Genomic DNA, 23,423 nt, shown 5'->3' with positions numbered 1-23,423 from the left:
CATTGAGCCAAATTGGCCAAAAATCGTAAGGCTATAGTCTTACCTTCGTGAGCGTTTTTTGACCGTTCATTAATTCACTTAATATTCACTCCAAGGCATCAAAAATAGTCAGAAAATGCTTCCGTATGATTTATTTTGTCCACAATATTCAAATTTCATCAGAAATTGCACATTTGACATTGAGTCAAATTGGTCCAAAATCGTAAGGCTATAGTCTTACCTTCGTGTGCGTTTTTTGACCGTTCATTAATTCACTTAATATTCACTCCAAGGCATCAAAAGTAGTCAGAAAATGCTTCTGTATGATTTATTTTGTCCAAAATATTCAAATTTCATCAGAAATTGCACATTTGACATTGAGCCAAATTGGCCAAACAACGTAAGGCTATAGTCTTACCTTCGTGTGCGTTTTTTGACAGTTCATTTATTCACTTAATATTCACTCCAAGGCATCAAATGTACTCAGAAAATGCTTCTGTATGATTTATTTTGTCCAAAATATTCAAATTTCATTAGAAAATGCAAATTTGTCATTGAGCCTAATTGGCCAAAAAACACAAGGCTATAGTCTTACCTTCGTGTGCGTTTTTCGACCGTTCAATAACTCACTTAATATTCACTCCGAGGCATCAAAAGTTGTTGGAAAATGCTTCCGTATGATTTATTTTGTCCAAAATATTCAAATTTCATCACAAATTGCCCATTTGACATTGAGCCAAATTGATCCAAAATCGTAAGGCTATAGTCTTACCTTCGTCTGTGTTTTTTGACCGTTCATTAATTCACTTAATATTCACTCCAAGGCATCAAAAGTACTCAGAAAATGCGTCTGTATGATTTATTTTGTCCAAAATATTCAAATTTCATCAGAAAATTCACATTTGTCATTGAGCAAAATTGGCCAAAAATCGTAAGGCTATAGTCTTACCTTCGTGAGCGTTTTTTGACCGTTCATTAATTCACTTAAAATTCACTCCAAGGCATCAAAAGTTTTTGGAAAATGGTTCCGTATGATTTATTTTGTCCCAAATATTCAAATGACATCAGAAATTGCACATTTGACATTGAGCCAAATTGGTCCAAAAACGTAAGGCTATAGTCTTTACCTTCATGAGCGTTTTTTGACCGTTCATTAATTCACTTCATATTCACTCCAAGGCATCAAAAGTAGTCAGAAAATGCTTCTCTATGATTGATTTTGTACAAAATATTTACATTTCATCAGAAATTGAACATTTGTCATTGAGCCAAATTGGCCAAAAATCGTAAGCCTTACCTTCGTGAGCGTTTTTTGACCGTTCATTAATTCACTTAATATTCACTCCAAGGCATCAAAAGTTGTTGGAAAATTCTTCCGTAGGATTGATTTTGTCCAAAATATTCAAATTTCATCAGAAAATGCAAATTTGTCATTGGGCCAAATTGGCCAGAAAACGTAAGGCTATAGTCTTACCTTCGTGTGCGTTTTTTGACAGTTGATTAATTCACTTAATATTCACTCCAAGGCATCAAAAGTAGTCAGAAAATCCGTCTGTATGATTTATTTTGTCCAAAATATTCAAATTTCATCAGAAATTGCACATTTGACATTGAGCCTAATTGGTCCAAAATCGTAAGGCTATAGTCTTACCTTCGTGAGCGTTTTTTGACCGTTCATTAATTCACTTAATATTCACTCCAAGGCATCAAAAGTTGTTGGAAAATGGTTCCGTATGATTTATTTTGTCCCAAATATTCAAATGACATCAGAAATTGCACATTTGACATTGAGCCAAATTGGTCCAAAATTGTAAGGCTATAGTCTTACCTTCGTGTGCGTTTTTTGACCGTTCATTAATTCACTTAATATTCACTCCAAGGCATCAAAAGTACTCAGAAAATGCATCTGTATGATTTATTTTGTCCAAAATATTCAAAATTCATCAGAAATTGCACATTTGACATTGAGTCAAATTGGTCCAAAATCGTAAGGCTATAGTCTTACCTTCGTGAGCGTTTTTTGACCGTTCATTAATTCACTTCATATTCACTCCAAGGCATCAAAAGTAGTCAGAAAATGCTTCTCTATGATTGATTTTGTACAAAATATTTACATTTCATCAGAAATTGCACATTTGTCATTGAGCCAAATTGGCCAAAAATCGTAAGTCTTACCTTCGTGTGCGTTTTTTGACCGTTCATTAATTCACTTCATATTCACTCCAAGGCATCAAAAGTTTTTTGAAAATGCTTCCGTATGATTTATTTCATCCCAAATATTCAAATTTCATCAGAAATTGCACATTTGACATTGAGTCAAATTGGCCAAAAATCGTAAGGTTATAGTCTTACCTTCGTGAGCGTTTTTTGACCGTTCATTAATTCACTTAATATTCACTCCAAGGCATCAAAAGTAGTCAGAAAATGCTTCTGTATGATTTATTTTGTCCACAATATTCAAATTTCATCAGAAAATGCACATTTGTCTTTGGGCCAAATTGGCCAAACAACGTACGGCTATAGTCTTACCTTCGTGAGCGTTTTTTGACCGTTCATTAATTCACTTAATATTCACTACAAGGCATCAAAAGTACTCAGAAAATGCTTCTGTATGATTTATTTTGTCCAAAATACTCAAATTTCATCAGAAATTGCACATTTGACATTGAGTCAAATTGGTCCAAAATCATAAGGCTATAGTCTTACCTTCATGAGCGTTTTTTGACCGTTCATTAATTCACTTAATATTCACTCCAAGGCATCAAAAGTTGTTGGAAAATTCTTCCGTAGGATTGATTTTGTCCAAAATATTCAAATTTCATCAGAAAATGCAAATTTGTCATTGGGCCAAATTGGCCAGAAAACATAAGGCTATAGTCTTACCTTCGTGAGCGTTTTTTGACCGTTCATTAATTCACTTAATATTCACTCCAAGGCATCAAAAGTAGTCAGAAAATGCTTCTCTATGATTTAGTTTGTCCAAAATATTCAAATTTCATCAGAAATTGCACATTTGACATTGAGCCTAATTGGCCAAAAAACGTAAGGCTATAGTCTTACCTTCGTGTGCGTTTTTTGACCATTCATTAATTCACTTAATATTCACTCCAAGGCATCAAAAGTAGTCAGAAAATGCTTCTCTATGATTTATTTTGTCCCAAATATTCAAATTTCATCAGAAATTGCACATTTGACATTGAGCCAAATTGGCCAAAAATCGTAAGGCTATAGTCTTACCTTCGTGAGCGTTTTTTGACCGTTCATTAATTCACTTAATATTCACTCCAAGGCATCAAAAATAGTCAGAAAATGCTTCCGTATGATTTATTTTGTCCACAATATTCAAATTTCATCAGAAATTGCACATTTGACATTGAGTCAAATTGGTCCAAAATCGTAAGGCTATAGTCTTACCTTCGTGTGCGTTTTTTGACCGTTCATTAATTCACTTAATATTCACTCCAAGGCATCAAAAGTAGTCAGAAAATCCGTCTGTATGATTTATTTTGTCCAAAATATTCAAATTTCATCAGAAATTGCACATTTGACATTGAGCCAAATTGGCCAAACAACGTAAGGCTATAGTCTTACCTTCGTGTGCGTTTTTGACAGTTCATTTATTCACTTAATATTCACTCCAAGGCATCAAAAGTACTCAGAAAATGCTTCTGTATGATTTATTTTGTCCAAAATATTCAAATTTCATTAGAAAATGCAAATTTGTCATTGAGCCTAATTGGCCAAAAAACACAAGGCTATAGTCTTACCTTCGTGTGCGTTTTTCGACCGTTCAATAACTCACTTAATATTCACTCCGAGGCATCAAAAGTTGTTGGAAAATGCTTCCGTATGATTTATTTTGTCCAAAATATTCAAATTTCATCACAAATTGCCCATTTGACATTGAGCCAAATTGATCCAAAATCGTAAGGCTATAGTCTTACCTTCGTCTGTGTTTTTTGACCGTTCATTAATTCACTTAATATTCACTCCAAGGCATCAAAAGTACTCAGAAAATGCGTCTGTATGATTTATTTTGTCCAAAATATTCAAATTTCATCAGAAAATTCACATTTGTCATTGAGCAAAATTGGCCAAAAATCGTAAGGCTATAGTCTTACCTTCGTGAGCGTTTTTTGACCGTTCATTAATTCACTTAAAATTCACTCCAAGGCATCAAAAGTTTTTGGAAAATGGTTCCGTATGATTTATTTTGTCCCAAATATTCAAATGACATCAGAAATTGCACATTTGACATTGAGCCAAATTGGTCCAAAAACGTAAGGCTATAGTCTTTACCTTCATGAGCGTTTTTTGACCGTTCATTAATTCACTTCATATTCACTCCAAGGCATCAAAAGTAGTCAGAAAATGCTTCTCTATGATTGATTTTGTACAAAATATTTACATTTCATCAGAAATTGAACATTTGTCATTGAGCCAAATTGGCCAAAAATCGTAAGCCTTACCTTCGTGAGCGTTTTTTGACCGTTCATTAATTCACTTAATATTCACTCCAAGGCATCAAAAGTTGTTGGAAAATTCTTCCGTAGGATTGATTTTGTCCAAAATATTCAAATTTCATCAGAAAATGCAAATTTGTCATTGGGCCAAATTGGCCAGAAAACGTAAGGCTATAGTCTTACCTTCGTGTGCGTTTTTTGACAGTTGATTAATTCACTTAATATTCACTCCAAGGCATCAAAAGTAGTCAGAAAATCCGTCTGTATGATTTATTTTGTCCAAAATATTCAAATTTCATCAGAAATTGCACATTTGACATTGAGCCTAATTGGCCAAAAAACGTAAGGCTATAGTCTTACCTTCGTGAGCGTTTTTTGACCGTTCATTAATTCACTTAATATTCACTCCAAGGCATCAAAAGTAGTCAGAAAATGCTTCTGTATGATTTATTTTGTCCACAATATTCAAATTTCATCAGAAAATGCACATTTGTCTTTGGGCCAAATTGGCCAAACAACGTAAGGCTATAGTCTTACCTTCATGAGCGTTTTTTGACCGTTCATTAATTCACTTAATATTCACTCCAAGGCATCAAAAGATGTTGGAAAATTCTTCGATAGGATTGATTTTGTCCAAAATATTCAAATTTCATCAGAAAATGCAAATTTGTCATTGGGCCAAATTGGCCAGAAAACGTAAGGCTATAGTCTTACCTTTGTGAGCGTTTTTTGACAGTTCATTAATTCACTTAATATTCACTCCAAGGCATCAAAAGTAGTCAGAAAATGCTTCTCTATGATTCATTTTGTACAAAATATTTACATTTCATCAGAACTTTCACATTTGTCATTGAGCCAAATTGGCCTAAAATCGTAAGTCTTACCTTCGTGAGCGTTTTTTGACCGTTCATTAATTCACTTAATATTCACTCCAAGGCATCAAAAGTAGTCAGAAAATGCTTCTCTATGATTCATTTTGTACAAAATATTTACATTTCATCAGAACTTTCACATTTGTCATTGAGCCAAATTGGCCAAAAATCGTAAGTCTTACCTTCGTGTGCGTTTTTTGACCGTTCATTGATTCACTTAAAATTCACTCCAAGGCATCAAAAGTAGTCAGAAAATGCTTCTGTATGATTTATTTTGTCCAAAATATTAAAATTTCATCAGAAAATGCACATTTGACATTGAGCCAAATTGGCCAAAAATCGTAAGTCTTACCTTCGTGTGCGTTTTTTGACCGTTCATTGATTCACTTAAAATTCACTCCAAGGCATCAAAAGTAGTCAGAAAATGCTTCTGTATGATTTATTTTGTCCAAAATACTCAAATTTCATCAGAAATTGCACATTTGACATTGAGTCAAATTGGTCCAAAATCATAAGGCTATAGTCTTACCTTCATGAGCGTTTTTTGACCGTTCATTAATTCACTTAATATTCACTCCAAGGCATCAAAAGTTGTTGGAAAATTCTTCCGTAGGATTGATTTTGTCCAAAATATTCAAATTTCATCAGAAATTGCACATTTGACATTGAGCCTAATTGGCCAAAAAACGTAAGGCTATAGTCTTACCTTCGTGTGCGTTTTTTGACCGTTCATTAATTCACTTAATATTCACTCCAAGGCATCAAAAGTAGTCAGAAAATGCTTCTCTATGATTTATTTTGTCCCAAATATTCAAATTTCATCAGAAATTGCACATTTGACATTGAGCCAAATTGGCCAAAAATCGTAAGGCTATAGTCTTACCTTCGTGAGCGTTTTTTGACCGTTCATTAATTCACTTAATATTCACTCCAAGGCATCAAAAGTAGTCAGAAAATGCTTCTCTATGATTTATTTTGTCCCAAATATTCAAATTTCATCAGAAATTGCACATTTGACATTGAGCCAAATTGGCCAAAAATCGTAAGGCTATAGTCTTACCTTCGTGAGCGTTTTTTGACCGTTCATTAATTCACTTAATATTCACTCCAAGGCATCAAAAATAGTCAGAAAATGCTTCCGTATGATTTATTTTGTCCACAATATTCAAATTTCATCAGAAATTGCACATTTGACATTGAGTCAAATTGGTCCAAAATCATAAGGCTATAGTCTTACCTTCGTGAGCGTTTTTTGACCGTTCATTAATTCACTTAATATTCACTCCAAGGCATCAAAAGTACTCAGAAAATGCTTCTCTATGATTGATTTTGTACAAAATATTTACATTTCATCAGAAAATGCACATTTGTCTTTGGGCCAAATTGGCCAAAAAACGTAAGGCTATAGTCTTACCTTCGTGAGCGTTTTTTGACCGTTCATTAATTCACTTAATGTTCACTCTAAGGCATCAAAAGTAGTCAGAAAATGCTTCTCTGTGATTGATTTTGTACAAAATATTTACATTTCATCAGAAATTGAACATTTGTCATTGAGCCAAATTGGCCAAAAATCGTAAGTCTTACCTTCGTGTGCGTTTTTTGACCGTTCATTAATTCACTTCATATTCACTCCAAGGCATCAAAAGTAGTCAGAAAATGCTTCTGTATGATTTATTTTGTCCAAAATATTAAAATTTCATCAGAAAATGCACATTTGACATTTAGCCAAATTGGCCAAAAAACGTAAGGCTATAGTCTTACCTTCGTGAGCGTTTTTTGACCGTTCATTAAATCACTTAATATTCACTCCAAGGCATCAATAGTAGTGAGAAAATGCTTCTTTATGATTTATTTTGTCCAAAATATTAAAATTTCATCAGAAAATGCATATTTGACATTGAGTCAAATTGGCCAAAAATCGTAAGGCTATAGTCTTACCTTCGTGAGCGTTTTTTGACCGTTCATTAATTCACTTAATATTCACTGCCAGGCATCAAATGTAGTCAGAAAATGCTTCTGTATGATTTATTTTGTCCCAAATATTCAAATTTCATCACAAATTGCAAATTTGTCATTGGGCCAAATTGGCCAAAAAACGTAAGAAATCATAGACAAAAGAAATCATAGAGAAGCATTTTCTGACTACTTTTGATGCCTGGCAGTGAATATTAAGTGAATTAATGAACGGTCAAAAAACGCTCACGAAGGTAAGACTATAGCCTTACGTCTTACCTTCGTGTGCGTTTTTTGACAGTTCATTAATTCACTTAATATTCACTCCAAGGCATCAAAGGTTGTCAGAAAATGCTTCTGTATGATTTATTTTGTCCAAAATATTCAAATTTCATCAGAAAATTCACATTTGTCATTGAGCAAAATTGGCCAAAAATCGTAAGGCTATAGTCTTACCTTCGTGAGCGTTTTTTGACCGTTCATTAATTCACTTAATATTCACTCCAAGGCATCAAAAGTACTCAGAAATGCTTCTGTATGATTTATTTTGTCCAAAATACTCAAATTTCATCAGAAATTGCACATTTGACATTGAGTCAAATTGGTCCAAAATCATAAGGCTTACCTTCATGAGCGTTTTTTGACCGTTCATTAATTCACTTAAAATTCACTCCAAGGCATCAAAGGTTGTCAGAAAATGCTTCTGTATGATTTATTTTGTCCAAAATACTCAAATTTCATCAGAAATTGCACATTTGACATTGAGTCAAATTGGTCCAAAATCATAAGGCTATAGTCTTACCTTCATGAGCGTTTTTTGACCGTTCATTAATTCACTTAATATTCACTCCAAGGCATCAAAAGTACTCAGAAAATGCTTCTGTATGATTTATTTTGTCCAAAATACTCAAATTTCATCAGAAATTGCACATTTGACATTGAGTCAAATTGGTCCAAAATCATAAGGCTATAGTCTTACCTTCATGAGCGTTTTTTGACCGTTCATTAATTCACTTAATATTCACTCCAAGGCATCAAAAGTAGTCAGAAAATGCTTCTGTATGATTTATTTTGTCCAAAATATTCAAATTTCTCAGAAATTGCACATATATCACATTGAGCCTAATTGGCCAAACAACGTAAGGCTATACTCTTACCTTCGTGAGCGTTTTTTGACCGTTCATTAATTCACTTAAAATTCACTCCAAGGCATCAAAAGTTGTTGGAAAATGGTTCCGTATGATTTATTTTGTCCCAAATATTCAAATGACATCAGAAATTGCACATTTGACATTGAGCCAAATTGGTCCAAAATTGTAAGGCTATAGTCTTACCTTCGTGTGCGTTTTTTGACCGTTCATTAATTCACTTAATATTCACTCCAAGGCATCAAAAGTACTCAGAAAATGCATCTGTATGATTTATTTTGTCCAAAATATTCAAAATTCATCAGAAATTGCACATTTGACATTGAGTCAAATTGGTCCAAAATCGTAAGGCTATAGTCTTACCTTCGTGAGCGTTTTTTGACCGTTCATTAATTCACTTCATATTCACTCCAAGGCATCAAAAGTAGTCAGAAAATGCTTCTCTATGATTGATTTTGTACAAAATATTTACATTTCATCAGAAATTGCACATTTGTCATTGAGCCAAATTGGCCAAAAATCGTAAGTCTTACCTTCGTGTGCGTTTTTTGACCGTTCATTAATTCACTTCATATTCACTCCAAGGCATCAAAAGTTTTTTGAAAATGCTTCCGTATGATTTATTTCATCCCAAATATTCAAATTTCATCAGAAATTGCACATTTGACATTGAGTCAAATTGGCCAAAAATCGTAAGGTTATAGTCTTACCTTCGTGAGCGTTTTTTGACCGTTCATTAATTCACTTAATATTCACTGCCAGGCATCAAAAGTTGTCAGAAAATGCTTCTCTATGATTTATTTTGTCCAAAATATTCAAATTTCATCAGAAATTGCACATTTGACATTGAGTCAAATTGGTCCAAAATCGTAAGGCTATAGTCTTACCTTCGTGAGCGTTTTTTGACCATTCATTAATTCACTTCATATTCACTCCAAGGCATCAAAAGTAGTCAGAAAATCCGTCTGTATGATTTATTTTGTCCAAAATATTCAAATTTCATCAGAAATTGCACATTTGACATTGAGCCTAATTGGCCAAAAAACGCAAGGCTATAGTCTTACCTTCGTGTGCGTTTTTTGACTATTCATTAATTCACTTAATATTCACTCCAAGGCATCAAAAGTTGTTGGAAAATGCTTCCGTAGGATTGATTTTGTCCAAAATATTCAAATTTCATCAGAAAATGCAAATTTGTCATTGGGCCAAATTTTGACAAAAAACGTAAGCCTATAGCCTTACCTTCATGAGCGTTTTTTGACCGTTCATTAATTCACTTCATATTCACTCCAAGGCATCAAAAGTAGTCAGAAAATGCTTCTCTATGATTGATTTTGTCCAAAATATTCAAATTTCATCAGAAATTGCACATTTGACATTATAGCCTTACGTTTTTTGGCCAATTAGGCTCAGTCTTACCTTCGTGTGCGTTTTTTGACCATTTATTAATTCACTTAATATTCACTCCAAGGCATCAAAAGTTGTTGGAAAATGCTTCCGTAGGATTGATTTTGTCCAAAATATTCAAATTTCATCAGAAAATGCAAATTTGACATTGGGCCAAATTGGCCAAAAATCGTGAGTCTTACCTTCGTGTGCGTTTTTTGACCGTTCATTAATTCACTTAAAATTCACTCCAAGGCATCAAAAGTAGTCAGAAATGCTTTTCTATGATTTATTTTGTCCAAAATATTTACATTTCATCAGAAATTGCACATTTGTCATTGAGCCAAATTGGCCAAAAATCATAAGTCTTACCTCCGTGTGCGTTTTTTGACCGTTCATTAATTCACTTCATATTCACTCCAAGGCATCAAAAGTAGTCAGAAAATGCTTCTCTATGATTGATTTTGTCCAAAATATTCAAATTTCATCAGAAATAGCACCAGACCACAAATTTTTAGTAGATGACATTTGAGTTGAAATTTGCAAACTAAAGACTTGATCTTACTAGTCTAATTACATCATAACTTATTTAATTTTGTACTTTTTAGGTTTAAATGTGTGAAGAGAAGTTGATATCAAACATGATAAATTCACTAAATTGTGGAGAAAAGTTTATTCTACTATATGCTTACAAATACAGTGTAAGATTAACTTGAGCTTAAGGTCAGCACTTTTCTGCAACACATCCTATGTGCTACAGCTACACCTTGTACCATGTACCATGTACTTTCTAGCCTTTCTGCACTAGAAAGGGTTCGTATATCGAGAAGCAATGACTGATAAAAGAACACAAAAAAGAACAATCAAATTGCATTAATAAGCTGCTGGTGTACTCAGAACAAAAGACTGTCCACCTCAGGGTCCAAATCTCAACGTCTTTGAATGTGTGTAGGATTACTTGGATCAGGAGAAACCGAAAATGTAACCAACTTCTAAGACTGAACTTTAGAGGTGTGGAAAAATATCCCTTTGTATAACTGAAAGTGAGTCTTCTGAAAAACGTGGAAGTAGGAGTGAAGACAAAGCATGAACACACTAAATACTGAAGGAAATTATATTTATTATATATATTATAGTTATTGATGCTTCTGTGTAATTTTCTGTTAAATATATGGTTTCTGCTTTTTTCCTGACGCTAAAATATGAATAACCTATTTAATAGCCATTATGAATGGAAATTAAGTATAATAAAGGTCTGGCCTCTGGCACTGTACTTTATATTGTGCAGCCCTAACACATACACATGACTTAGTATTGTTTTTTTGTGTACAGGGATCTATTTTGCTCTTGAATCTGACAGTCTAAAGGAATATAGCAGCTACATTGAAAATCTGCCCATCATTGATGACCCTGAAATCTTTGGCATGCATGAGAATGCCAACCTGGCTTTTCAGGTAAAATCACTCCCAACTGCTCCACTTCAAAACCTGATAGGTCCTTAACTGAAGGTACCAAAGACATATCCTTGAGGGTGCCCTTGAAAAGTAAGAGTTTAGTAGCTTTTTCATAAGACTGTAAGGTGTAGTAAGCCATTTGAGGTCCAGCCTTTGACAAAGAAGTCATTGTTGCATTTTATTTTGCTGTTGGATAAGACTTCATTTCTGTGCATCAGTGCTGCAAACACATTATGAATGAGTTTTCAGCACTGATGCGCCGAAATGAACAATCTTGGCCACTGCCAGCTGGAAAGAGTAAAACCCAATAACAGCATGTCTTTCATGCTATCAGACACAGCAAGAGCCTCACCTGCAGCTGTCTTAGAAACAGAATAACCCTCTCTGCTTTGTTAATTACAGAGACAGGAGACGCTGACTGTGATTAACACCATCCTGGAGGTGCAGCCGCGCTCCACGGCAGCTGGAGGGGGGAAGAGTAATGACGAGGTGGTCCATGAGCTTGCAGACTCCATCCTGACCAAGATCCCTGGTGAGAATCATTCCTAAACTGTATCAAATGCAGAATCATCACACAACTACAACTACAGGGATCTTATGAAACTACATTAACTACATAATTTTAATTAAACTACACCAACTGCAGAATCCTCACCAAACTAAATTCACTACAGAATTCTCGCACAACTATGTCAACTACAGAATCCTCATAAAACTAAATTCACTACAGAATTCTCGCACAACTATGTCAACTACAGAATCCTCACCAAACTAAATTCACTACAGAATTCTCGCACAACTATGTCAACTACAGAATCCTCACGGAACTGAATTCACTACAGATTTCTCACAAAATTACAACACCTATAGAATCCTCACGAAACTAAATTGTCCGTGCTTCTATATCACATTCTTTTAAATATGTGTTTTGCTTGTTTTCCTAAAAATATGTCATTTGTTTGACTTTTTAACTGGAAATGGAATAAAGTCCAGGTGATCCGAATTCTGTGTAGTACTGTGTGTGATGGCAGTTTAGGAGAAGGGTGTAAAATGTGTGAAAATGTGCTTAGAGATGAGCGGAAAATACATAAAAATGTGCTCCGTTAAAGGATGGAAAATACATAAAAGCTTATCCTTCCGTAACCCCATACTGTCATTAGATGCTCTGAATCCTTCCTCTATAACTTTCTCCCACATCAGCTCTCCACTGTTGTGTTTATATTCCGCTCTGCACAGGTAACCTTACATAAGCCCTGCCACTGAGTCAGCAGCTTCAGCAGCTAGTGACTGTTACTACTTGCGTAAGACTGCTGTGAAGTGATCTGACCTTTGGAGGGATGGAGAGACATCTACAGTCATCATTTATCAGTTATCAACATGCTGTATGTTTGTGATTGTAGAAAAGCTGGACATGGACAGTGCGGCTGAGAGTCTGTTTGTGCGAGATGCTAACGGCCGAGTAAACTCCCTAACCACTGTGCTGGGACAAGAGGTGGACCGTTTTAACACCCTGCTGCGTGTACTAAGGGTGGGTATTTCAAAGAAAGTCCACTGCAAAGGGTCCGAGGTCAAATGTGACTGTCCATGTAACCAGTTTTGACCCAGGTATGAACTGGGAACGTCTTGGAGACACATTGTGATCCGATCACTCAGACCAGAGGTGGTCTGGGACGCATATGACCACATAACATTTACAGCATCAACACTAAAGTGTCTTGATATGTCTTCAACAGTAGCAAAGGACCGTCTTAATCAGCTGCGGCATAACAGCAAAGATGAAAGTAGCTGTTTGTTTACAAGTTGCATTAGCAGCGAATGTGGTTTGAAAACGTTTAGAACAGCCAATTAATTTACAGAGATTCACAAGATTGACGTAGTAAATTTTCCTTCCGTCACGAAAGCCGAACCTTGGCAACCAGAATTGTGCAAAATACTTGTGAAAAGTATTGAAGGCAGAAGACAGAATACACTGTCCTAAATGTTTTTAGTAACATATTCTTGTACAACACATAACAAAGTAATGTATTCAGAACACATTTAGAATGCATATTGATATTTCATGGAAAAACAGCTGTCATTTGATTTATTTCACGCTGTAATAGATATTATACTCTTCTGTTTATATGTTTCATTAAAAAACTCAATTATTTAAATGATTGTGCCAGCTAACCCTGTTCTCCCCAATAATGGCAATGGAAAAGTTTGTTGGACAGTTCATTTTCAAGTGTTGCCCCTTTTTTCATGTTTTTGCCTGAAATTATCTACTCAAAGTAATTGTTGCACTGTTCTCACATGATTTGGGCTACAGAACAATTGTACGAACTCCTGGGTGTGAGTGTGTGTGTGATTGTGTATGTCTGTCTGTCTGTCTGCCCTGCGATGGACTGGCGACCTGTCCAGGTTGTTTCCTGCCTTCTCCTATGTGTGTGAGAACCCAATAAATAATAATGAATTTCAGGAACGGTTCTCATGTGGTTCTTTCTATAAAGCACTCGATTCTTCACGTAACTTCATGGAAGTAGTACATTTTGGATGCTTTTACTGGACCAATAAGAGCCTCTGTTGAAAATCTGCATATGACCTAGTTTTGTAGCTCCTGCCAGTGTTCTGGAGGATTCCCGTGTTGCCCGTGGAGGCTTTGCTAATAGGCTGATGAGTTGAATCAGGTGTGTTAGAGGGAAAAATCCTGAACTGTGCAGAAGGGTGTCCCTGAGGGCTGGGCTGGAAAATCACTGACCTACATAATGATTTGGAGATTAATACTGCACTCTCTGATTTCTGAGCTCGAACCATTCTTTTGTGTGTGTTTATGAATTTCTGCAGGTCTCTCTATGCACTCTGCAGAAGGCCATAGCAGGGTTGGTGGTGATGTCAGAGGAGATGGAGAAGATCTACAGCAGTTTTCTGAACAATCAGGTTCCGGAGCACTGGGCCAGTTCAGCCTATCCCTCACTGAAGCCCCTGGGCAGCTGGGTCAAAGACCTCGCCCTTCGCACTGCCTTCGTACAGGTACCTCACACCTTTGCATACTTACCTTAGTTCATTTTGTCCATTACTCTGCTTATAGAGTTACACAAGCTGCCTAATATATACTAAAGGTCCACACATTCATGGACATTGTAGAGTTCTCATACAGCAGTTTTTTTTACAGGATTATGGGTAGTTATGGCGAGCGGATTAAATGAAGTTATATTTCATTTCAAATTTTAATTCTAAATGCTAAATAATTTTACAGCTTTCTTTCAGTTTTTCCAAAAAAAAAATCTGCAGGCATGTTGTTCTGCACCCCCAAAGTTCAGGCTTAGAAGTCGGTTGCATTTTCTGCAATTCACATTCAGTGATGTTGAGGTCTGGACTCTGGGGTGGTCAGTCCATTGTTCTGAGAACACCAGCAGCTTTCTTTGTTTGTTTTGTCTGTTTCCTGTTCCCAGTGAGGAGTTTTTGTCAGCTACACATCCTTTCAGACTCATAGTGCTGAGTCGTCTTCTCACAGTGGAAGGACAGAAACACTTGTGGATGTTTTCAGATCTGAAGCAAGAGTGGAGTTGGATTTTCTCCCCTCTCTGTCTCTCTCTCTGTCTCTCTCTCTGTCTCTCTCTCTCTCTCTCTCTAAAAGATGAAAGCTTTAAGCTGTTCATCTGATAGGGACAGTTTGAGTGGTCTACCATGTCTTGCAGGTGGCTTTTAGGGGTCCAATTTTCTCTATAGCTTTTATTAATTTTCTGAGCTCCAGTTTTTTACACTTCTCGTCAGTCTTCCTCCTAACATCATTCCTCCTTCCTCCTAGCATCTGGAGTGAGATTTCTTCAGTCGGTTCATCCACCATGCTCGTTAGTTTGCTAGCTTCGTTAGCATTAGCTGCAGACCAGGGCTTGGTTTTCTTTCTGCCAGGTGTTGCATGGTTATTAGGAGTTTCATCTTCTTTGTATCTTCTAATCAGTTTTTGAATTCCATTTTGGGAAACTCCTGAAACTGAAAGATTTTCCTCTTTACTATGCAAGTTGATTATCTTCTCTCTAATTTCCTGAATATATCCTGAGAAATGACTTGTTCTTGGCTGTTTTTTCAAAGAAATCTGCAGCGAGATTTTTCCACACTTCCGAAGTTCCGTCTTAAAAGTTAAATTCTCTGCTTCTCACCTGAAAATGAACTTATAGTAAATGGCAGTGTTGGAGTAATGAAATGAATGAAGGGTGGTGCATTTAAAATACATACACATTCCATATGTTAAGAAATGCATAATGTAAAATCTCTCAGGTTTTATAATAGTAAATAATATGTCTTATAATGAATAACTGGCTAAGATATTAGAGCGATTAGACTGAGCAGTGAGAGAAAAGTGCATGCATTAGTTTCATGACTGAAGGCCTCCTCTGAAGCCAGTGAGATATGAGTTCCTTATTCTTAGTCCTTATAGCCAGGAGGACACACACACACACACACACACACACACACACACACACAGCCAAAAACATAATATTTTTTCAATACTTCCTACACAGGCACATATCCTCAAAGCTTTCTCACATTTCCTCTCCCCCAGGCTTTCCTGCATGGTTTAGTAGGTGCACTGTTCCCTCTCATACTAAAGCTGACTGGGCGTGCTGTTCCATGTGGCTAGTCTGGACTATTCCCTTACATAACACACAGCAACACACACACACACACACACACACACACACACATTGTACTAATATGAGTGCATGTGTTATGAGGCATATTGTAATGGTGAAATGGCTGGGCTGCTGACTGAGAGCAGAACATTGGCTTAGTGCAGTGTGTGTGTGTGTGTGTGTATGTGTGTGAGCAGTGAGGTAGGAAATCTCTTCCACCGCAACAATCCACTCTGAGAAAAACTCACACTAGGCCTGCACTGCTGATGAACCACAGGACCTCATTAACCCACAGAAGTCACATAACTAATATAGTTATTACCATCCTATCACTACACAGTTTACACAGTCAGAGACTGATTTCATTTGCAGTTAAACGAGTCATTTTACACGAGATGTTTCTGAGATTAGATGTAAGATAATCTTCTTGCATAAGGAAGAAAAAAGTCAAAAGAAAAGAGAAAAAAAGTTCTAGTGAAAATGGGACTCCTCAGTTGGGCTGCAACAAATCTTCATTATCGAGTTTTGGTCCGTTGTGATTTCAATTAAAAAATGAATTGAGAAACAGAAAACCTGCAGATATTAGTCTGGCAATAATGTTTCATTCAACAAATTCAAAGTACAAAGATTTGTCTTCCTTTATATATAAGAAAATCTTATTTATATCATCTAAACACTGTTTTTTTAACCAAGTTACAGCAACAGATCCTCTGCATGACTTTTGAGAAAGGCGCAGAAACTATTTCCAGCACAGATGAAATTACTGGGTTAATTATAATGGTAATTGCACTGGATTCAATGAACACTGACATGTTGTGTGGCAAGAAAAGAATCAATCAATCAATCAATCAATAAAGGAGCAATGCAAGCTGTATTTCATCTCTACTGATCAGAGCTATTATAATTATTAAAACTATTACTAGAATAAACACTAGCAGTGAATGGGAATTTTTAAATGAGGACTTTCTTCAGTGCATGAATGAAAGAGTAGAAGTGCGTTTCTGTGTTTGGCTGTTTTCAAGGAAAACTGGAGCTGAGCTGAGCTGAGCTGAGCTGAGCTGAGCTTACTGATTTTATTATACCCTTCTGAAAGACCTACCATTGCAGCTTTTATCACAATACTAAAAAACTAAAACTGAAACTGAAGCTAAATAAAGACTAAGCCCAAACTTTTACTTTTCAGACAATAAAAACAAAACTATTAATGCACCCTCAAAACTCTATTCAAAACCCAAAGTGAAAAACTAAATGAGAATAAGAACTAATGAAAGTTTCAATAACTCTAATAACTCTGCTAACGATAAAGCAGAAGTAGTGAAATTTGATATTACAGATTAACACTAAAATTCCACACATCAACTGTGTCGGACACCTAAGGCCGCTCACCACAAGGAAAATGGCAATAACCTGCGCAGTGTTTTCAAACGTGAACATAGTTTTAAGGAATCTCACTGACCTAAAGCTCTGGTTTTGTGGATGGGAGGTTAAAACTAAACACTTCTGAGCTTGTCTGTGTGCATTAGTGTACACAGGGAATGCTTGCAGAGTTAAGCTGTGCAGTTTAGACCAACAGTTTCACAATGTAGTGCAACCTTTCAGCCAGTGATGCTTATTCTCTGTGCTGAACTAAAACAGAATCTGCAGGAAGGCAGACAGCGGTGCAGTGTTGTTTACTTCTTTTAGTGAGATATTAGTAACAAGTTTCGACTTCGTATAGAAGTCACTGCCGTTAACAAATGTTGATTGGTTCTTGCAGCCCTACTGCTAACAACCATAGTAGACCACTAAAACTGTCCCCATCAGATGAACACTTAAAGCCTTCATCTTTGAGAGAGAGGAGAAAATCAACCACTCTTGCTTCAGATCTGAAAACATCCACAGGTGTTTCTGTCCATCCTTCCACTGTGAGGAGACTTTTTCTCATTTGACTTTATTTTGTCCCAAAAATTCTTGCATACTTTGATTAATAGAACAGTTATTGATTCCAATGTTCCAACAATCAAAGCAGTCGAATAGCTACCATCACAATGCTGCATCGTGATGCAGTTCTACACCTAGTTAACATGCTTTAGCTCTTCTCGCATCCCGTCATTTTAATCTCTAACCAGCTAATACAATTTCCAACGTCTTCCATGATTGGAACGATTCATCTTGGAACATAAACAGTGACGGGTAATTTCGGAGGAAGGTCGTAAGCAGGGAATGCACACTTTGGTCTGGAAGAACTTTGGACAGAAAGTCCTGCTCAAGGACAAAAGGGAACCAGCGCTCTGCATGTGTTATAACCTGCAGCCCTCTGCTCTAGTTAGCAAGTCAGATTTCTTTCATGCCCTAGATGGGAATTGAACCAGAAGTGATTGTTGTTGGAGAAACCTCTGGCTGCAAAAAAATGCCTTTTTATTGTGCCTATGAAACCCCACTGAGGTAATACTGCACATACTGTATGCGCCTGTAGTATAACATGCTTATATAAATGTCATATAGGGGGTTAAATGAACTAGACCCTCCTAGTAAATGTTAGTGTTGAATATCTGTGGAATAAACACTTTTTGCTTGTGTTTGTAGAGCTGGGTAACGAGAGGGCAGCCCAAGTCTTTCTGGATCTCTGGCTTCTTCTTCCCTCAAGGCTTCCTCACAGGTTGGTGTTATAAAACTCAAATAAGCCACTCGTTCTTGCAGAGAAAAATACTGCAATATACAGTACATTCTCCTGTCCTGCAGGTGCACTGCAGAACCATGCACGCAAGTACAACCTGCCCATAGACGAGCTCAACTTCCGCTTCAGTGTGATTCCTGCGTACCGAGACCAGGCAGTGGTCACTGAAGCCCTGAAGAACCTCACCCCCGGTGTGGAACTTGAACTGGACCAGGAGGTCAGCTCGGGGCCAATGGGTTACGGGTCAAGCTTTGTTTCTCATTGGTTTATTATACCTACATATCTCTAAGAACTTTATTAGAAGTGCCTACCTTATTGCTTCATTGAACACGTACAATTAGAAGATGTAGTTCATCTATTGCAGCACAGTTTATCCGTCCATTTCTGACAACAGGACGGCCAGACTGAGAGTTGTCTGTCAAGATGAGAGTCCAGTTTCAAACTGTGCATCATCAGATGGACTAAAGTGTCTGAACATACACCAGTAATATGGCTGTTTCTTGTTCACCTTTGTGGAAGTGTTAACAAGGCACCAGTGCTTGTATTAACCAGCATTTGTGTGAATGTGTTCCATTTTTTAGCTTCCTCCTGTGGAGGATGGAGTGTTAGTGCATGGAATGTTCATGGACTCCAGCCGCTGGGATGATGAAAACATGGTGATGGAGGATGCGTTGCCACGGGTGATGAACCCCATGCTGCCAGTGGTGCACTTTGAGCCCCAGCAGAACTACGTGCCTGATCCATCACTGTACCACGCTCCGCTCTACAAAACCTCAGCCAGGGCCGGCACACTCTCCACTACAGGTAACGTAGATCAAAGTAGAATAAATATGTAAGTACAATATACAAAATATACTATAGGATAAACTTTAGAGCACCACACAGCACTGTGGAGCCACGTTACATGATGAAAGAACCGCATAATATCTAGGAAAGTGTATTATTGAAGAGGGATTGCACAGTTTCAGCTTGGTAAGATATCAGGTTGCTATGGAATCCCAAGTGATTGCTAGATTGTTGCTATAGAATCATAAAATGGTTGCTAAGGTGTTGCTAGGTGGTTGTTATGGTATCCCAGGTAGTTGTTAGGTGGCTACTAGGTGGTTTTATCGTGATTTAAACTGGATGCGCAAACTTTTACCTCACATTCATTCCCTTGGGGAAAAACTAGTTGTGTAACGATGATTGTATATAAAACCACATCCGATCAAAAAGCTGTATGCGAGCATGTATGTGAGAACACTAATCATAATATACCATTCAATGCTAAATTTTAGATGGTAAGACGTATGAGAGCTACTCTGTATGAGAAATAAATAACAGTACTGTGCAAAAGTCAGAGAGCACCCTTCATTTATGTCATTTCCAAGTCAAATGAAATTAAAGGGGGAAAAAAGGTTTCCAAAACTGGCTTAATTGAATTCAGTTAATTAGGGAGCACCCTAGAGCCCAGACATCAACATCACCGAAAGTGTACGGATTTACTCATATCATGGGAAGCAGAAAGTTCAACCAACTTCTAAGACTGAACTTTGGAGGTGTGAAAAAATATCCCTGCAGATTTCTGAAAAAGTGAGTCACCTGAAAAGAATGGAAGCTGGAATAAAGGCAAAGAGCGGACACATTAAATGCTGTCCTACCTTGTTCGTAGTGGCTGTTTTGACTGGAAATGAAGGGTCTCTTACTTTATCACAGTATAAGCACCACATGATATGATGAATATGGTACATCAAACAATAGAAGAACCGCATTGTCATAAACGTCACACAGATTCTTGAATCATATTTTTCGGAATGCTATGATTCTGTTTTGCAGGACACTCCACTAATTTTGTGGTGACAGTGCTGTTGCCGTCCAACAGGCCCAGTGACTACTGGATCTCCAAAGCCTCGGCACTGCTCTGTCAACTCAACGAGTAACAGATGCACCTTCTGCACACCTTCGTTTATTTGCACTTTTGTTGCTCTTCACACCTTATAAATGCTGTTTATGCTACAACTGTAAGCTAATAAACCAGTCAAAATGAGTCCTGAATAAATATAAACATAAACAGCACAGTCATATGTGGCTCTATGGTCCACAAAGCAGTTTAAAACAAGAAAACACCCCAAAACATCTGGATCACAAGAAACGCTGGAAACGCTTTTTATTGAGGTTTTATTTAAAATCTATATTTTCTATTAAAATGTTAGTTCATGGTGTTTACATAATGTCTGTACATATTGCAAAGCGGATTCACAGAGAGGCCACAAAAGAAAAACAACGAGCAATATGAGGACAAATCAGATTGGAGCACGACACACTCTACGGGTGAAATACTGTACTTTAACCACAGCGCTGATATTATACATATATAAGTACATTTTACATAAAAATATCAGATCAGATCAGTTACAGGGACACCAGACTACATCTCATCACACGTTCCTGAATGCACGATTTAAATTCTTCTCATGTTTTCCGATCTGAGCAACCCTGGAACATCATTGTCCACTTCGTTGATAGTGCGCTTTGAGCGATAGAAACTAATAGAGCACTATACATGTGCAATCAAATTCATTCAAAACCACAAATAAGAAATGGTCACAACAAAGACAGCATATATTTTAGGGGGCTTCCAGGATTTAGAATGTGGGCCCTCTTTCTAGGCTTTCCCAGCGAATTACCAAACCCAACGAAATTCCTGAGTTGACTCAGGTACGTTAAAACAGGACAAACGGCACATTTTAACATGGATCACCAGGATTTGTGATGCAAACCCTCGTTGATATAAGGAGTAGGGTTTCATGACAGGCTTCAAGGATTACAGTGGAGGAAAGATTGTTAGGGAAGTCGCTCTGGTGTCCGTTATAATTCCGACAATATTCATGACACTCTACCTTTTCCATTATAAAGCTTTCTTGGATAAGTCTTCAGCAGGGTGGTGTATTTCTTCATTTGCACGGTGACTGAGTGACAAACCGATTAATAAAATCAAAACAGTAACAACGACAACGAAAGCAGTAATATGCAGCTGTGATGTGGGAGGAGCTTAGCAACAGCACAGTGTTCGGAGAGCAGTATATGGAGAGGCAAAGAGAGTGTCAACATCACACTCAGTACACCAAACTACTGCACCACGCGTGCTCCAGAGAGAGGCTACAGTGGACAACCACAATAAACTAAAGTCCAGAAGCTTCTCTGAAGGTCTACATGTTTGCTGAGAAGTAACTAGATTTGAAAAATACACTCAGTTTGGTCAATATATTTTTTTTTCTTTTTCATTTTGTTCATGTTTCTCAAAAACGACCAGGAACGAAACAACTTTGGCAGTACACAGTGATTCAAACTCATTCACTCAGTCACATCTTAAAATCACTCACACTGATTCATACTTCTCACACTGACTCACACTTACACTGAATCACAGTGACTCAATGAATCGCAGAAACTCGCAGTACCACATCTTACTGATTCACATCAAATCGTGCTGACTTACACTTGGCCTGACACACTGAATCTTTCACTGCAGATATTGATGATTCATATTGAATCTCACTGATTCACACTGAGTCACACTTAAACAGACTCAATAAGTCCAAGTGATTCCTACTGAATTGCACCAGTTTCAGAGATTTACACCGAAACTCACACACTTAAACTGACTCAGTGAGTCGCTGTGACTCAGAGAATTACGTTGAAACCCACTGATTCGCACTGAAGCTCACTGACTCACACCTGCACCAAATCACAATGAATGGCAGCGACTCACAGTGAATCACACTGATTCGCATCGATTTACATCAAATTTCACCGATTCACACTGAAAATCACATTCACACCAACTCACACCTAAACAGCCTCAATGAATCATAGCAACTCACTGTAACTCACACAGAATCTCACTGATTTACACTGAACTTCACTCATTCACACTCGGTCTCGAATTGATTCACGTGGCTGACACTGATACGAATTCAGTGAATCGCACCGACTCTCACTCATTCACACTGATTCACACACACTAAATCACAATGACTCTCAACGAATCTCACTTCTCATCCAGAGTCTTGTGGTGGTGGTGGTTAGTTTTTCTTCTCTAGCACATCTAATATATCTACAAAAACCAAATAATAATAGCAAAGCGAGGACCACCTGATTATGTGTAGTCCTTGGAGACGGCCTCGATGAAGTTGGGCGCCGACATGAGGATGGTGAAGGTGCAGATGATGGAGAAGAGCGAGAAGGTGACGAGGCAGAGACGGTCCACCACAGCGGCGGCGAATTTCCACTCGCTGCACACGGCCTCGGCCTCGTCCTGCGCTCGAAAACGCTGCGAGATGTACAGCACCTCGGCCAGAATGCGCTGGATCTCCCTCTCGCCCGCCACCGCCACCACCTCCGCCCGCTGTTGCTCATGACCCGGAGAGCCCCCCGCCGGCCGCCCGCCACATGACACGCCCGAGTCACTGCTGGCAGGGCAGCAGGCGCTGTCCATCGAGTGATAGCCGAAGTAGAGGTTCATGTGGCCGTTGGTGGCCGAGCTGGCCGAGGAGGAGGGTGCCTGGCCGGGCACGGCGCTCATCTGGATGCTGCTGGCGCTGGCGTGGTGCAGCGGTGGGTGAGCGTACTTATAGCCCGACTTGCGCTCTTCGCCCGGCTTCTTCATACGCAAGAACCAGGCACACCAGTTTAGTAGGATCACCCGCACCTGAGAAATGGAAGCAATGTATGTGTCGTTACCGGCCAAAAGTATACAAGATAACGGAAACACCACACTGGTCATTTTATCAGAAATGTCTACCTTATAGATGCTCTTTGGTAATATTTTACCAGTAGAATTTCTACCTGAAGAAAGTTTTCTCCAATATTTCTACCTTAAGTATATGTTATGAGTAGATTTCTACCTTAAGTAGATTT

At 37.7% G+C, this 23,423-nt stretch overlaps 2 protein-coding genes across 4 annotated transcripts in view; one reads left to right on the top strand and one right to left on the bottom strand.

Moving 5' to 3' along the window:
* The window catches only part of dnah6 (dynein, axonemal, heavy chain 6), a 158,021-nt gene extending 137,447 nt beyond the window's left edge, over window positions 1–20,574 (top strand). The window contains exons 71-78 of the mRNA XM_037532616.1: window positions 11,134–11,255; window positions 11,658–11,787; window positions 12,656–12,783; window positions 14,079–14,264; window positions 18,434–18,506; window positions 18,590–18,741; window positions 19,106–19,328; window positions 20,340–20,574. Coding sequence (XP_037388513.1) covers window positions 11,134–11,255; window positions 11,658–11,787; window positions 12,656–12,783; window positions 14,079–14,264; window positions 18,434–18,506; window positions 18,590–18,741; window positions 19,106–19,328; window positions 20,340–20,443 — 1,118 coding nt within the window. The 3' untranslated portion in view covers window positions 20,444–20,574. The remainder of the gene's footprint in view (window positions 1–11,133; window positions 11,256–11,657; window positions 11,788–12,655; window positions 12,784–14,078; window positions 14,265–18,433; window positions 18,507–18,589; window positions 18,742–19,105; window positions 19,329–20,339) is intronic.
* Window positions 20,575–20,667: 93 nt separating this feature from the next.
* The window catches only part of chrna8 (cholinergic receptor, nicotinic, alpha 8), a 92,036-nt gene continuing 89,280 nt past the window's right edge, over window positions 20,668–23,423 (bottom strand). For all 3 annotated transcript variants that reach the window (XM_037532614.1, XM_037532613.1, XM_017682091.2), the window contains one exon: window positions 20,668–23,214. In XM_037532614.1, coding sequence (XP_037388511.1) covers window positions 22,663–23,214 — 552 coding nt within the window. In that variant the 3' untranslated portion in view covers window positions 20,668–22,662. The remainder of the gene's footprint in view (window positions 23,215–23,423) is intronic.

This window comes from Pygocentrus nattereri, chromosome 22 (assembly GCF_015220715.1).
Source record: "Pygocentrus nattereri isolate fPygNat1 chromosome 22, fPygNat1.pri, whole genome shotgun sequence".
NCBI lineage: Eukaryota > Metazoa > Chordata > Actinopteri > Characiformes > Serrasalmidae > Pygocentrus > Pygocentrus nattereri.
The sequence above is the reverse complement of the archived record's forward strand: the minus strand, read 5'-3'. Positions and strand labels throughout refer to the sequence as shown.